This window comes from Clarias gariepinus, chromosome 3 (genome assembly GCF_024256425.1).
Source record: "Clarias gariepinus isolate MV-2021 ecotype Netherlands chromosome 3, CGAR_prim_01v2, whole genome shotgun sequence".
Taxonomy (NCBI): domain Eukaryota; kingdom Metazoa; phylum Chordata; class Actinopteri; order Siluriformes; family Clariidae; genus Clarias; species Clarias gariepinus.
This window is the reverse complement of record NC_071102.1, coordinates 6,631,331-6,647,496: the sequence shown is the minus strand read 5'-3', so window position 1 is coordinate 6,647,496 and position 16,166 is coordinate 6,631,331. Positions and strand designations below refer to the sequence as shown.

General features: G+C 37.2%; 1 protein-coding gene across 1 annotated transcript in view; it reads left to right on the top strand.

Moving 5' to 3' along the window:
• Positions 1-5,004, top strand: part of slc9a5 (solute carrier family 9 member A5) — a 46,711-nt gene extending 41,707 nt beyond the window's left edge. Inside the window, exons 14-16 of the mRNA XM_053493371.1 lie at positions 1,009-1,081; positions 1,534-1,656; positions 2,608-5,004. Coding sequence (XP_053349346.1) covers positions 1,009-1,081; positions 1,534-1,656; positions 2,608-3,119 — 708 coding nt within the window. The 3' untranslated portion in view covers positions 3,120-5,004. The remainder of the gene's footprint in view (positions 1-1,008; positions 1,082-1,533; positions 1,657-2,607) is intronic.
• Positions 5,005-16,166: the final 11,162 nt, after the last annotated feature.

Here is a 16,166-nt window from a genome sequence, read left to right as displayed (position 1 = left end):
TGAGTGGTAACAGTAACCTTAATGTGGGAGCCCCCTAGTGATGGAAGTGGACACGATTAAATTAAGGAGAAAATCAGGAAAAATCCCCCCAAAACTAGCTATAAATAAAATTCTCATGCCAGGTACAGTTAAAATGAAGAAATTTAACAATTTTAAGAAGTTCCTTAACTATCATGAGGAGCGTTCAAATCAAACCAAGACTTTAATGTGCAACCGGTGTTCGGAAACAATTGTGTGTACTGTTCATACAGCAAATCAGGGACAAGTTCAAGTATCAGGCATTCCACCGACTGAGTGTTCATGTTTCATTCGCGACCAGTCCTGGTTTGACTTGAACTCCCTTCATATACATTTATTTTGATTTTAATTTTGTGTGCCTCTTTTAAGACATTATGAAAAATATACATAAAAAATAACGTGATTTGTTCTTTACTCAGAACTTAAATGAATGTTTTCTTGTAATGGCCCACTGTCTTGACACCACCCAAAATCCTGAAGATTGTGTTTGATTAAAATTACAGTAGGTGCTAATAAGCACTAATTACACTAGCTGATGATCGCCAGTGATGGGTGGAAGTGGGTCTTTCAAAAAACACATTCAAAACCAGTCACAGAAGTACTTCTAGGGGTAGAAGTACTGACTAGGGGTCAGGGGTAGCTCAGTGGTTAAGGCGTTGGACTACGGTTCGGAAGATCCCAGGTTCAAACCCCACAACCACCAAGTTGCCACTGCTGGGCCCTTAAACAAGGCCCTTAACCCTCAACTGCTCTGATGTGTAATGAGATAAAAATGTAAGTCGCTCTGGATAAGAGCGTCTGCCAAATGCCCAAATGTAAATGTGCTTCCAGCGAGAAAACACATCTGATAATGTTATGTCATCTCAAAAAATAATTAATTTCACTTCCCATGACAGAAAGATTTTTACTTTTTAAATTGTTTTAAAAAAAGTTTGTTGATTTTTTTTTTTTTATCAATCCATCACTTTTAAACTTGTCATACTGTTACAGCGCAAAGGTTCAGATGCAAATGAGCAAGAAACTACCGGGAAGCCCAGGAGAAATGTCAGCTGGCAAGACAAAGGTGATATGTACTGTATATTCCTATTGATTCGAATCATAAAGGATATCACATGTGTGCTGTGTGCAGTCAGGGATTATCATCATTGTTGTTTTTATAAAGCGCACGGATGGAAAAAGCTTATAAGTGAGCGTGAAGGTGTAATTAAATGCCTAAGTATACATTAAAAAAGGAAGCGTGGGTAGGGATGGACAATATTTGAGGTGAGCTATAATTTTGCAGAGAAATAAGATGTTTGTGAGAAAAGCAAGTAAAATGCGTAAATGACGTTTTTGTTAGTTTGTCAGTTAACATATTAATTTTATTGTTAAAAGCAACAATGATAATGTCATCGGATGTTTTTTACTGTAAATTTCATCTATGGAAATACAGTATGTTTATATTAATCATGTATCCTGAAGTTTTGACATGATATAATATTTTTGCCATATGACTTATATGTGTGCAATTTATAGACCCTGTTGTAGTGCCACTGGAGACTGGGGAGGATAAGGGAGAGCATTCAGAGCCAGAGAAGGATGATGATGTTGGGATCACTTTTGTGGCCCACAGGGGTTCAGAGACACCACCCAAATCAGGTAATGAAGGTAAACTCTACATTTCGTAAGGCTTATTTCACTTATACAATAGTAATCTGGTAAAGATGACACAGTTTAATGCCGTAGTGTTTGCATGAGACAAATAATGTTATAATGTTGTGTGTTATAGCTACAACACACTTTTAAATGCTTTTTAACTTAGTTTGCACCTTCTTGACCCCTCCATCATTGCTTCATACTAAATTCAATTCAGTGCAAATGCTTTTCTACCATAGGCTTCAGTGTGTCCAAAGATACAATAAAAAAAAAAGGTTGTTTATGTAACAACCTAAGCAGCGACCTCAATTCCCCTCTCGTCTGTTTCAACCATTCAGCATCACTACTATACTAATCACTAATGCACTATACTAACGCACCTGTTTCTCACTGGTTCATGCCGAAAGTTAGTTGGTTTTTACGCTTGAGTGATTCATAGGTCACTTTGTGGCTTAACAAACAAAACACTTTCCTCTGAAACTGCGTAAGTACAGGGACTGGAATGAAAAATGAGAGCCAAAAAACCTGGAGAATTATTCCAAGAAAGCATGACGTAATGAGGGGGGCTCAAGACTTTTGCACAGTACTATACTGTATATAAAACATTAGAACAATGCATTGGTACTTACCTAGTGCTTAAATATTACAGTCAGAACTACGTTGTGAGCTGTGCTGTTATATGAAAATAATGCACACCAACTAAAAAGTTTATCCTTATGAGTCGATATCTCATAATGGCTTGTCCATGTAAAGAAAAAATAAACTTTTATGCAGATTATTACTGATGCATAAAGCAACAAATCCAACATACACTGTATATCTATATATTTTTCTAGTCAAGACTAGACAAGTAATTAGCAAGGAAATCTCTTAACGGCTGCATAAAGAAGAAAGTCAGAGATCAAACGAAGGCTTTTATCTTATTGTTTTATTATTTGTATTTTTTCCCCACAGACTCTGCTGTGTCTGAGGTGTGTCAGAGCCCGTCTGCTGCTCCCCCATCTCCTACATGCGGAGAGAAAAACCTGCCGTGGAAGGAAGACGTGGACTCCCTGCCTCCGTGTGTGTCCAGCGAGGCTACTAAAATCATCCCCATAGACCTTCAGGAGGCCTGGAACCAGAGCATCTCCTCGCTGGAGAGTCTGGCCTCGCCGCCGGTCCTTCAAGAAGCGCAGCACGCACATGTCAACCCCCTCACCAGACTCGCAGCACCTACACGCCCCCCCACTTCAGCCCAGTTCCACTTCCCGGGAGGCAAAGACGAGGAGGATGAGAGCGCTCTCTCTCAGCAGCAACGGGAAATACAGCCTCTCATGGTATCCCGGAGGCAGCCGCTACACTCCCTCCCATCCTCTGCCGCACTGCCTTCTGGGAAGAGACTGAATCCGTGCGTGTATCTGAGGAACCTTGTGACGGCGCCACCATCAAACAATGTGCCACACAGCAGAAAACCAACACAGCTGTAGTTCAGAGGGTTCTTTCTCTTTTAGTTTGTGTCTTTATATTTTTTGCTGCTTTTGGGACCCTCTGTTAAATCCCGCTGCTGGCTGAGATGACGGCCTCACGCTGACTTTATTTCCTACGGACATAAATTCCACCTTTTGCGTTTTTTAAAAAGTCAGCATTGAGGTAAAGGAAAGTTATGACTCTACAGATCAGACCTGGAGAAACAACTTGCTGACTAGCAGCACCTTCGCTCTCAGTGCCTGTACAAACATTGCAGTTCCTCTTACATGGAAAAATCATTCCACTTTTCGTGTTTTTCTTCTTTTTCTCCTTTTTTTCCCCCCCGTGTGCTCCAAATGCATGTCTAGGTATTAGCACAGAATATATCCCACATTAGCAGGGGCTTTCGGGTGTGTCGCTCAATCACGACTGTCATTTATAAGCCAAACCCAAACTTGGAACGACCTTAGAAAAATACTTTTAAACTTCAAACTGCAAGAATGTCCGGTTGCTGTAACTGCTTTGTTGTATTCTTCCACTTTAGTTGCCTAGTCATCCAGAAGCAAAACAAAAGCGAGAGAATAAGGCACATTCAATCCAGCCAAACCTCACTGTTAAGAGTCCAAATTCCACTTTCTGAATGACTCTTGGCTAAAAAGAGCAGTCCCTTCTCCTCGGGCTCTGCTCAGAGACCCGAAGGAACCAGAGTCACTGCTTTCTTTTGCTCTCGGGCACAAAGCCAGGCAGCTCAATAATACTGTCTACACACATGCACACACTCTCTATAATGCACGCTGATAGGCACTGTGTCTGTAGGTACACATCATAAACGCAGTGTGATCTCTTTTACACATGAGCAGGACGGCAATTTATAGTCAAGAGGGGATATAAGATCTGTGCTTCTAATCACAGACTCGCTGCTCTGTTTCTAGCTGCTGGATTGATCCATTACTCTTGTTTGCTCTCGAAAAGATCTCATCATAGCATATTTTCCAAATCTGTGTTTAGATTTTATTCTGTGTCACATGTCAGAATGTATTAATTTAACTGTTCACACTTATGCGAAATGGTCGAATTCACCGCGAACAGTTTAAAGGACCAACGTTGATGTATGTAGAAATAAAAATAAAAAATCCAAATGAATGTCTTGTATACCCACGCTGTACGTTTACGTGTGTTTAGCCGTGACTACGTCTCTCCCCATGCTGTTGTGCGTTTTGTACTACTGGAAATCCACTGTGTAGGGATCTCAAATGAAGTGTCTAACATGAGCAATTTTATGTCCTCGCAGTGACGGTATACAGTACAAATGTGCATTGAAAAAGTTCCAAATATTTTATTTAACCCTATATATTTATTCGAAACGGTGGCGATCCGGACTGCCAAAGATTCTTACAGCACATATTGAAAAATATGAATATGAAATATTATCCCTTTATGCTTATTAGTATTATACTGTATGCAAAGCTTCTGATTTGCACCTCGAGCCATGTACAACCCAGATTTATGTCATATTTAAGCTGCTCAATCTCATTGTGGTTTTTTTTCTTATTCTTTAGCTCTGTTGTGTGTGTTTTCACTCATGTTGTGCCTTTAGAAAGAGTCTGGATCGTGCTTTGTAAGGGGCCTTGATATCTGTAGTGCCTGGCAAAAACAGTGCAGAGCAGTATGTGTTGTGCTGTCTCACTTAACCTTGTCATGTTTGTCAGATATTTATTCTTAGCACTTTGGGAATTTTCTTTTTATTATTCACACATACACACACAAAGACGTGCAGTTGTTTTACTGCACATTCGAAAATGTTTTCATACGATCTGCCTATTGGGTGTTCTGCTGAAATTAGACGAAGAGTCTCTGTGCCAAATGTTAACCTTGGGTAGTGTCCAAGAGTGAAGCTAATAAAAGAAGAACGCTTTCTTACAGTAATAACAATGTCCCGTGTGTTTATTAGTCATTCATGTTAAAAAGGAGAGGCATCGCCGAAAATAGTGGTTTGTTGTGCATTGTGTATGTGACTGTGCCTGTATTTCTTTTCACATCTTTCTCCTGAGATCATGAAATAGGGCTCAGCTGGTGTGTCCTGTACTTCTGAGGTCCAGGAGGCCCAGCGAGGGGGACTCCAGTGAATAATGAGGTGATCATTTCCCTTCAAGCTCTCACAGTCCCTGTGGTGCAGGTAGGGCTTTCCTTTACTGCCCCTCAAAGACATTTCATTGTATTTATGTGCAAATGTGCCATTTTGCTTCTTTTCAAGCCCTGGAAGTCCTCGGCCAGCCATGAGGTAACCGTTTAGAGGACAAATGTTAGATTTGCATGTCAAATCACTGCGGTGGGAAGTCAGGGTTTTCAGACGGGCCAGAGGGTTGGAGGGTTGGCAAGAGCACAATAACAGTAATTAAGTGTGCTATATTTTGCATTTGCTGAACATCTAAATTGATTCTTGATGTAATTAAAGGTCACAAAAAGTGGCTGTATTACCTTTGCAGTTACTCTGTTTTTGTTGTTGTTGTTGTTTAAAACACAACTACAACAACACTACACTAATGATTGTAAAGAAGATGACCTGGATTTCCTTGCAAGAAAATTTCCATTTTTTTTCCAATCCAATGCCCACAGTTTCTGGGATAAGCTCAGGATGAACCGCAACCCTGTTGAATGAATAAATTAGATATGATTTATTAACTTTTCAAGGAAGCAAAAGACCAACAGTAATGATGGGCCTATTGGATTTCAATTTCCTATGGCCACCCTTGTGAGACTCGGAGATTCGCTGGATCTTATAGAGCGTGTATTTAGCAGCCTTTCCTGATTTATAAAGCGTATTCACAGTGCAAGTTTGGAAACATGGACAAAAGAGTAACATATTTTTTTAATTATTGTTAGAACAAGTTCAGATTTAACAACTGAGGATGTATCACAGTTGGGAAGTGGTTAGTACTGCGACCTCGCACCTCCAAGGTCGAGGGTTTGATTTCTGCCTCAGGTCTGTGTGCATGGAGTTTGCATGTTCTCTCGCGCTTGGTGTGTTTTACTCCAGAGACTCTGGTTTCCTTCTCCAGTCCAAAGACATGCAGATTAGGGTAATCGATGTTCCCAAATTGCCTGTAGCGTGTTTGTGTGTCCTGTGATGAATTGGCACTCCCGCGACCCTACAACAGGATAAGCGGTATAGAAGATATATTAATGAATGAATAACTTGCAATAAACTACATGTGATGCATCTATGTAGTCCATGACATGCCAGGATGGATTGGCGTCCATATGCCAGGTGCCAATCCATCACTCCCTATCCATTGGCACCCTGTCTTGTGATGGATTGGCACCCTGTCTATGGTGTACTCCAACTACAGGATAAGCAATTTAAAGGATGAATTAATGAACAACTGCGGATAAAAGGGCTAAAAATAAAACAAATGAATAAATAAATAGGTTATTTTTGAAATAATTAATCAGTTTCTCTGTATTCAACAAGTTTCAATGTATGAATTGACCACAAAATAAAATTCAAAAAATATACTACCGGTTTACTTTTGATTGACAAGCCTCTAAGCCAATCATATTTGGAGTTATGGATTTGAATGAACCAATCAGGTGAGAGTGTATTTTCCCTCCTCTCACGTTAACCGTTTATTTTGTCTACCTGTTCTGAGTTATTGAATTATATATATAACAAGATGAATTTTAAAGTAAGACACTTACAGAAACAATATTTATATATGTAATATTTAATTATTTATATTTGTCTCTCTTGTTACAAACTTGAGCCACATTTCCTTCCAAAATCTGTGCTGTTAATCAGGTTAATCCGGTAGTTTCCGTTAAACGGCTAACGCGCTAACAGTCAGTGTCGAGTTCCCAGGTATGTTTTTTTCCCCCGACATAAATGTGTTGTTTTTAAACAAAAACAGCAATAGGCAAACTTTTAATATAGTTTTTTTTTTTTATAGACACACATATTAAAAAGTATTTTTAAAAACAAGTAGAAGCCATTACAGGTGTGTCTTTCCTTATTTCTGGTGTTTGGTAATAATTATTATTGTATTATTATTAAATTATCTTGTGTATGTGTTTTTTAATGGTTCTAGACTTATTAACTGGTTTGTTAAAGAATAAAATACTTAAGGTGTAGTGTTACGGGAAGATAATTCATAAATACACTGTTAACATTATGACCACCCGCCTACTTTTGAGTTAATCCCCACTTTTGCCAACATAACAGTGATGATCTGTGTGTTTCGACACATTTCTATTGAAACAATCATTAATCTTTTAATCAATTTAATCTACAGTGGCTCTTCTATTGAATCGAACCACACAGTCCAGCCTTCACACCCCATGTGCATCAGTGAGCCTTGGCCACGCATGACCACAAGAGCTGCAGTTTTGGAGTTGCTTTGACCCAGTTATCTAGCCATTACAATTGAACCCTCCTCACAGTAGCTACATTTTCAATATCTCATTACAATGATGGCCAGAGCCAGAAGTAGGTGGGATAAATTAAGCAGCAAGTGAAGCTTTTTTTATGAAGTTGATTTGCTGGAAGCAGAAAAAATGGGCATAAGAATTTAAGTTAGTTTGACACAAGGCTGGCCTGTGTAGTCCGATCCAATTTAAGCGCTAGTGTAGTCTTGCACACCAAAACAAATCCACATAAGTCTTGCACGCAATATATAAGCATTAGGAAATAAAGTGTTTGTGGTAACGTGGAGATGTTTTGTTGTTGTTAGGAGACATTTGACATTTATGAAAGGAGGATTGAATTCATTATCACAAAGTGATACAAGAAGTGATATTGAATTTTTTTCATTTTATTTAAATGAATATATGCACAATTGTGAGTAAACAGTGCATTGGCTCTGGAAATGAAATGCAAAGAAGAAAGTTCATTTTTAATTCAAATTTGTTTTTTGATTTTAAACAAAGTAATCCTTTTCCATCTAAAATATTGAATTTTTATTTTATTTTTTTTAAATAATGCTGTGTGAAGACTGATAGTAACTGGTGTTTCTGCAGGATTAAGTGCTCAGAGTAACCAGGATGATGGTCAGTAACCTTTGATACCTAATTCCAGTACCTGGCCTGAGTGACTCCTGTTGAACGCTGTAATCCTGAAGTAAGTCTGCTATTCATAGCATTCCTTTGTTATCTTGACTGAGTGATGAGCTTTCCTGAAGGCTAATGCATGTGATGACCCTGTTAGTGTGTGTGTCATTCCACACATTTGCCCCTTGGGGTGCGTCTGTTCACCAAATGTACAGAATTTGAAGACGGTTTGAGTTTGCGTTAAAGTGCTTTTAAAAGATATGCCTGTTTGTTTGTAGAATGGATGTATGAACCAGTTTAATACAGTATTGTACACCGTATATAGTCAAGCAATTAAGGATATTTTCCTTACCAAAATAATTCCCAGAATGTGTGTAGTATATTATATATATATCACTTTTGAAATCTCAAGTCTGGTTATTCAGATGGTGTTAATTGATTTTTATTTAAAATAAGATGATCTGCTAATAACACTGTCTGTGCTGCACTCTTTTTAATGTATTTTTTCTAGAGTAACAGCTCATTCACAGGGACTTGTATGATGGATGCTTCACATGATTTAAAATCTGTTAAAATACTTTTTTTATGAAATTTGTGGAAGTGTCCTGTGTCAGCATTTTTAAATTGTCAGTAGGGGCATTTTTTTCTTGCCACTTGACAAACAGTGTGTCTCTGTTAATTTAATAAATTCTCATTTCTTATTAACATATACTGTAGAGAGAAGAAGAGAAAAAGAAGGTTGGTAAAGAAGTTACTTGTTAGAGCTGTTACTGTATATCGTAAGTGATAAGAGGAATCTGCTTCATGGATACTTTCCACACCATTAAATTGAACTTATTATGATATTAAAGGTTAAAAGTATAACATGTCATTTATCAATAAATAATTTAAATTGTATTAATACCTTTGCACCGAAGTGTTAATTACCCACGTGCTGAATATAACTGTGCATTGTAGTTGGTGAGAACAGAGCTGTGACCAATCTCTATATGATGAGGTTTGAATGACTGCTCATTTTATAGAAATGTGCAAGGTAGCCAAACTGTATAAGATATTTCGACCTTTCTGTGAACTTTCCCCTTTGCTTGTGACCAAGGCAGAAGCTTTGTCTTTGAGCTAGTGTTTCAACAAACCATTTACTCTTGTAAATGTCCAGGCGTTAAACAGGAAGAAACTGTAGTTACAGATTGCAGCCTTAGTGGTGATTGATACTTGAATAGTCTTTTTAAGGATGCCTTTCTAAATTTAAATCTTTAATACTTTATTATATAATTTGACATCCATCACTACAGCTGTCATTGTACTCCAGGATCTGTCATTGGCATTTCATCTACTTTTTAAAAAGTTTATATTTGTCAGAATGAGTTTTTCTTTATATGAAAAGGATGCGTTTAAGACTGTGCACAATGCAAGTTTGCCAAGTTTGGTGTGAAAGAACTCAAGTGTCCTGATGTCAACCTCACTTCACACCTTAGTTATGACCTGGAATATTGACTGCACCCCAGTGCTTGTGAACACAAATCTCCACAGCTATGCTCCAAAATCTAGTGGAAATAAGGAATTGGATTTTCAATAAGTTCATGAGTGTGATGAAAAGGTGTTCAAAAACCTTGACCACAAAATATGATCAATAAGTCTGTAATTTTTGCCCTCTATGACTTGGCTTGGAGGGAATTGCTATTCCATGTGGAAAACCTGTCTAAACGATTACTGAATAGTTTGTATTGCAGGCTTGAAAACATAAACGTTTCACACTTTCACACCTTTTACTAATTTGTATTAGTGAGGCAGTAGGGGATTTTCTTTGTTGCAAAAAATCAATCCCACATAGTTTTGTAGGACTTCTTTGAGGAGATTGAACTGTACACTTAAAAAACAAAATTTAGCAGAAGTCAGCATTTTATGAAAAACTGGTCATAGCAAAGTGATTCCCAGACTATCAGTGCTGCAGTGCGAGATCATTAGTTATAGTCTGTTGCTGTCAATTACATTTATTTATGTTATTTAGCTAAAGGTAGCTTAGAATGGGCTTTTCATTCATTCATATTTAGTAAGTGTTTTACCCTATGCAGGGCTGCAGTTGATCCTGGTTCTTTCCCAGGAGCACTTATGACATTTAGGGAATACTTTATACTGTATATGGGACACCTGTCATTCATGAGGGCTAATTTAAACTCTCCAGTTCACGGCATGTTTTTGGAGGATAAGAGTCAAGCAGAGAAAGCTGCGGACACAGGATCGATCTAAAGGCCGTGGAGTTGTGACATACAGTAACGTTTGCGAAGCCCATGGACCATTTTTGCCATTTTTCTGTCCCGTGTCTGATTTAATGAGGCTACAACATGGATTGTTCATTAATATAGTCCACATCTAAAACATAACATTTAAAGATGATTATACAGAGAGCTATGCCTTTGTTCTTAATCATTGGATGTCTCAGTTGTGTCTGTATTCTTAGCTGTGTCTGTATTCTGTAGTCTAAAGTTATATTTCTATTCTAAGGAATATCTTTAATGTCTTTGCCAGTGGACTGTGAAGCATCTCTTATTTTAATCCCTCCTGTTTGTGCTCATCTGTAATCGAGTTGAGACTTTGTGTCTTTGGTGGATTAGCATGTGTGATGTCAGTCAAGTCTTAGTGAGAACATTGTTTTGATTAAATGTGGGAAATAAAAATATTTGCGAAGGAATACACCCTGTTATTACACTTGTCAGGACTGTGTGCCTTGTGCTGTAGGTTCCTCAGTTTAGATAATTACAAGTTCAGATTTTTACACGGGAATCCTGTTTATATGTGCTTGTGTCTGCATGTGAAAGGGAACGCATTCCTAACATTTTGAAAATCGTCAAGATGTGTACAATCGACAGGTATCAAAACTATGAAATAGCACACATATGGCATTACTTAATAAAGTAACAACAATAATAGTCAGTTTTATTTTAAGAAACAAAGGTCACATGTTTTAAAATAGTTCTTGCAAGAACAGTATTGTAAAGTGCATTTGTAAAACCCATCAAGCAACATGATGAAACTGGCTCTCATGAGGACCATCCCAGGAAAGCAAGACCACATTTAGAGTTACCAGCCGCAAAAATCACCAATTAACAGCATCTCAGTTTAGAGTCGTTATAAAGCAAGACACATCTCAATATCAACTGTTCAAAGGAGATTATTGCATATTTTGGATGTTTGGTGTCTTGTTTTGCAATGTAGAAAGAAAAAAAAAATCAGTGCTATATTGTGTGCATTTATATACACTGCTTGGCCAAAAAAAAGTCACACACTAAAATTTTGTTGTTTTGCCTTTTGCTTCAACATGCCCTGCATTCACCGTCAGTTGAAACACCTGTTTTTACTTTGTAATTGTGGATGATTGTGCGTAGAATAATGAGAGGAAAAAGGGTTTGAATCTCCATTTTGAGATAACTGTGGAAAACTTGAAAGGGTCTGAAAACCTTCCATCAGCAGTGTGTGTGTGTGTTTGTGTAATTAGGTTGATCTTGAATAAAATTTTGCATGCTAGATGTTTTGCAAATAAAGACAAAAAAAAAAAAATCCTGTTCTGGACTACAATGGATTGAACGCTGATGAAATTTTAATGTTAACTATATCCTATAAATCTAGTTTACACGCATGGAACTGGTATGGCCAGAAGTTTGTGGACACCTTACCATCGTAACCATAGTCTTTGGCGATCTTTAAATGACAGCATAAGACATATCTGTCCCCCCGCCCCCCCCCAAAAAAAAAAACCTCTTCCCAACTGATGGCCTATATATATAATTTATTTATTTATTAACAAAAAGCCCAGACCAAACCATGAAGACCTGTTTTGCTAAGTTTGGTGTAGAAGAACTTAAGTGTCCTACACAGAGCCCTGACCTCAACCCCAATAAACACATTTGAGAAGAACTGGAGCGCCCACTACACACCAGATTTCTTCTCGCTTTGCATCAGTGCCTCCAGTGACCTTAATAATGCTCTTGGTGGTGAATAAACACAAATCCCCAGAGACAACCTTAAAAAATCTAGTGGAAAACTGTAAAGGAAGACTAACTATGGAAAGGGGTTTTCAGAAAGCACATCTAAGTGAGATCGTCCAAGGTCCACATAATATAATGTAGTGTAAATTTAAGAGTTGTTTAAAAGAATTTACGGTTAATTATGTGGTTAAGTACATCATAGGGGAAATATGGATAATAAAAAGGTTACTACTAATTTTGTTCTTTCGAAACAAACATATAAGGGACTATGCTTCTTTTTATTAATATGTACCCATTAGTTTTTTTTAGAAAGGGGTTAACACACAGATAGACTAACGTTTCACTTAAAACTGCTTTTTAGGTGCTCAGTGTTCGGGTGCTCACATTCATTAGGTGAGAATTGGTAGACTGGATATTTTAAATGCAACCAGCGAGAGAAAAGACTTCAAAGAATTTACATTTACATGTTTTGGACAGTTAGTCAAAGTCATGCCTGTGGTTAGATTCCCCTGCCAGCTTTTACAAATCATTTACAAAACCGTCTCTGCACATCAAATAAACTTGGATATGTCTGTGATGGTGATTAATATTCTTAATATTCTGTTTTTACCCCCATCAATCAGTTGTGTTGAATTTGGAATAATATACGAGTTGCACCTCTTTTTTTTTTTTTTTTGGGAATCTTGCATCGAACTGAGTTCATTAATCATTAAATATTGAATTTAATACAACATTAAATAGATTTAATGACAGTGTAGTTCCAGCTGTGAGGAGCAACTGGTTGCCAACACTAATAGTATAGTCAGAGTATTTTTTTTTCTTTTTCACTATAGTATGTCTTCTTATGCTTCCAAGCTTATGCTTTGGGTTTTTAGACATTATTTATCCTTTGCTTGTATTATTTTTTAGATTAATTGAGGAAATTGGTTGATTGGGCAGATGCACTGACAAGCTGCTTCCCACATTAGGTGAGTAAACTTCAAATGAAACAGATAGACTGTGTATACTATAGAAACTAGGCCGGAGCTGAAATTCCAAGCTGCGTATAGGGCAGCAGTAGCTTAGTGGTGAAGACCTTGGACTACTGATCAAAAGGTCGCGAGTTATACCATCACCTTGGCACTTAACCCTCAGAAGTTCAGTTGTGCAAATGAGATAAATGTTCTTTCTTCTGGAAAGGTACATCTGCCAAATGCCATACATGTAAAGATTGTTCATTGTTCAGTACTGAGTAACAAACAATCTGATAAAAAAAGCTTTAATATTCATCCACTTTAATGATCTGGGAGTTTTTTCTCCTTTTGTCTGTCACTGATCGACTCTCCCTAAGGAGACGCCTCATTGTCTATGAAGTCAAACCCAGTGTTGCGAGGTTAAAGGGTCTCCACGCTCTGACATCTGACTGACTCTGACTGTAACAGAAGCTGCCAGGTCTGTGTTGGCATCATTTTGTTAATTAGCTTAGGTTTAATGAACAACAGACACTTATCAGGCGTTTTATAAGTAAAGTTTAAGATGATGAATACAGCTACAGTTTCACTCTGTGCATCCGCTTCTGTAGATAATCGAGGATATAAAAAGTCTAGTACTGATTAATCTCATCTGTTTTGGGAATGTCGATTTTTGCTTCTAATTATGAATAATCTGACCGAACCCGCAGTACGTGGGAAATATACCCAGACAGTTGTTGTATTGTTAAAACTTTGTCATTTGGGGGGTACAGATCTCATGACTTTGCTAATCTCCTTTGAGGTTTTGTATTAATCTTCTCTGAGCTTCCGTATTAGTACGGAAATACCTTGGAATTGAGGAATGAGCCAAATTCCCATTAAACATTTTTGTAATGATTGTTTTGTTGAAGGTACCACATTATGAATAATATTGTAATTAAAAGTTACTCAGTAAAGTGGCCAACTCTAAGATTAAAATAAACTAAATGTATCTTTAATTACTACTAAATCTAACCTTTAACTACTACTAAAATTACTTTAATATATATTGAAGGTATTCAATTTCAAACAGAAATAATAACTGTTCCAGTTTCTGCATGAATGTTTGCAGGATCATTTATCATAGTAGTGTCATTTCTTTCACACAAAAAGAGATGATTAATCTGTTTAACATGCCTGTAAGTCTGAACAGTAAGTCAAAGGACAATTTCCATAGTTACAGGTTTTATTTCCACTTTAAGGATTCACTGTGTTTATTTTTCTCTATGGTTAGTTTGTACTGTTATGTAACATGTGATCGCCAATAGAGGTTAAATAGGAAACATGAATATTAGCATAAGGTCATGTACAGAATATTACCAACAAATTAATTACATGCATATAACATTTCAGAGACTGTATCCGGTATTTTCATTTTGTCACTTAAAGTATCAGAAATTCTGCATCTGTAGACGGCCAATCCTTATGGTTCCTGAGGTGTGTGGTTGTGAGGAAGCAGGAAACAGAACAGCCTTCACTAACAGAAGAAGTGCTGAAAAGACACCAAAGCAGGTCTGTGCCAGCAAAGATACATAAATAAAACCTGGAACAGGAGCCATCTACTGATGTAAATGACCAATTGAAACAGTGGTGTATAAACAAAAGAAAAAATCCTGTTTTTAATGACAAATGAAAATTAAGGGTGATTATAGCAGAGCAGGCAGAGCTATTACTCATTTATACTTTAAGCGTACGCCAAAGAGAGAAAATAAACAGCTTGAATGTATTAAAACTAATTAAATTCTCTGTTATTACCGAAGTCTTTAGTTCGAACTGTTTTAAAAAGCCAGTCAGATGGGTGGGGAGGTGTGTTACGCAATCTTGTACAGGTAATCTGTGAAATTGATATTTTTAAAACAATATAATTGCAGTATTTGCTGGTATCAGTAATGTTGATGGTCCCATTATGCAAAAAATACACTCATAAAAATAACCAGCCTGATCTACTTAAAAAAATTAAGGTAACTTTTTGCATCAGATTATTATGTAGTTCAAGCAAAACTATTTCTTGTATTTACCACTTACATTTCTTTATGTAAAAAATATTTTTTGCTAGTAAAGTCTACTTAATTTTGCCAGTTAAGTCTATTTAATTTCGCAAGTAAACCCTACTTAATTTAATAATTTCCCTAGTCATTCTTTTTTGTCCATGCTCTACTTAACTTTAAGTGTTTCAAATATGTATTTTTGATTGAAATTTAACTATTTTTAACTATTCTAAGTTTCCATATTATTTGGAGTGGGACCTACTTTGTTTTAATAAACATCCTGGTCTCATTTTAAAGTTATATATACTCACATTGTCTAGTTAGCAACTAGGCATTTCTTATATATTGTAGCGTTTTACGCTAGAAAGATCTGGAGAGTGAGCTTAGCTGCTACCCAATGCAATGGCTGGGAGTACTTTATTGCCACCAACACAATACAGTCACCGTATAGCATGAGCAGCACATTCACACGAGAACCATATCCAATTCAGCCTAAGCATGAACCAGAGCCCAGTCAACAGGTCACACAAACTAAATACACACAACATGGCCGAAGCCACTAACCCAAACACCCTTCCTCAACTGGGTGAACACATTGAAAACCCCCCGCAAAGCATTACGGTCGTCGCCACCGCCCCGCCCACGCCACAATATTATAGTTAAAAAAACAGTTGTGGTATTTTGTACCTTGAAATGCAATTTCATTCAGCACAAAACTTGAAGTAAGAACACTTTTTATTATGTGCATACACTCCTGAACATCCACAGTTCCTTCAAAGTGCACTTGGTTCTGAATCCACAGGTTGTCTTCTGCTTGTTAAAACTTTTTGCACAGGAGGTGAACAGAATGCTCCAAAGAGTTGTTTCCTACTGCAATGAGGCTTTAGTACACTTTTAATTTGACACAGGGTTTCCCATGCTTTTTCCATGGGGAGGCAGTTTTATTTAAAGAGTAAAATGAACAAGATTATTGCTTGTTGTGTGTGTCCACTTAAAAAGATTGTCAGGGATTACGTAAAAAAAATATGTTAAGGAAAACATGCACATTGTTTTATAGTCTTTGA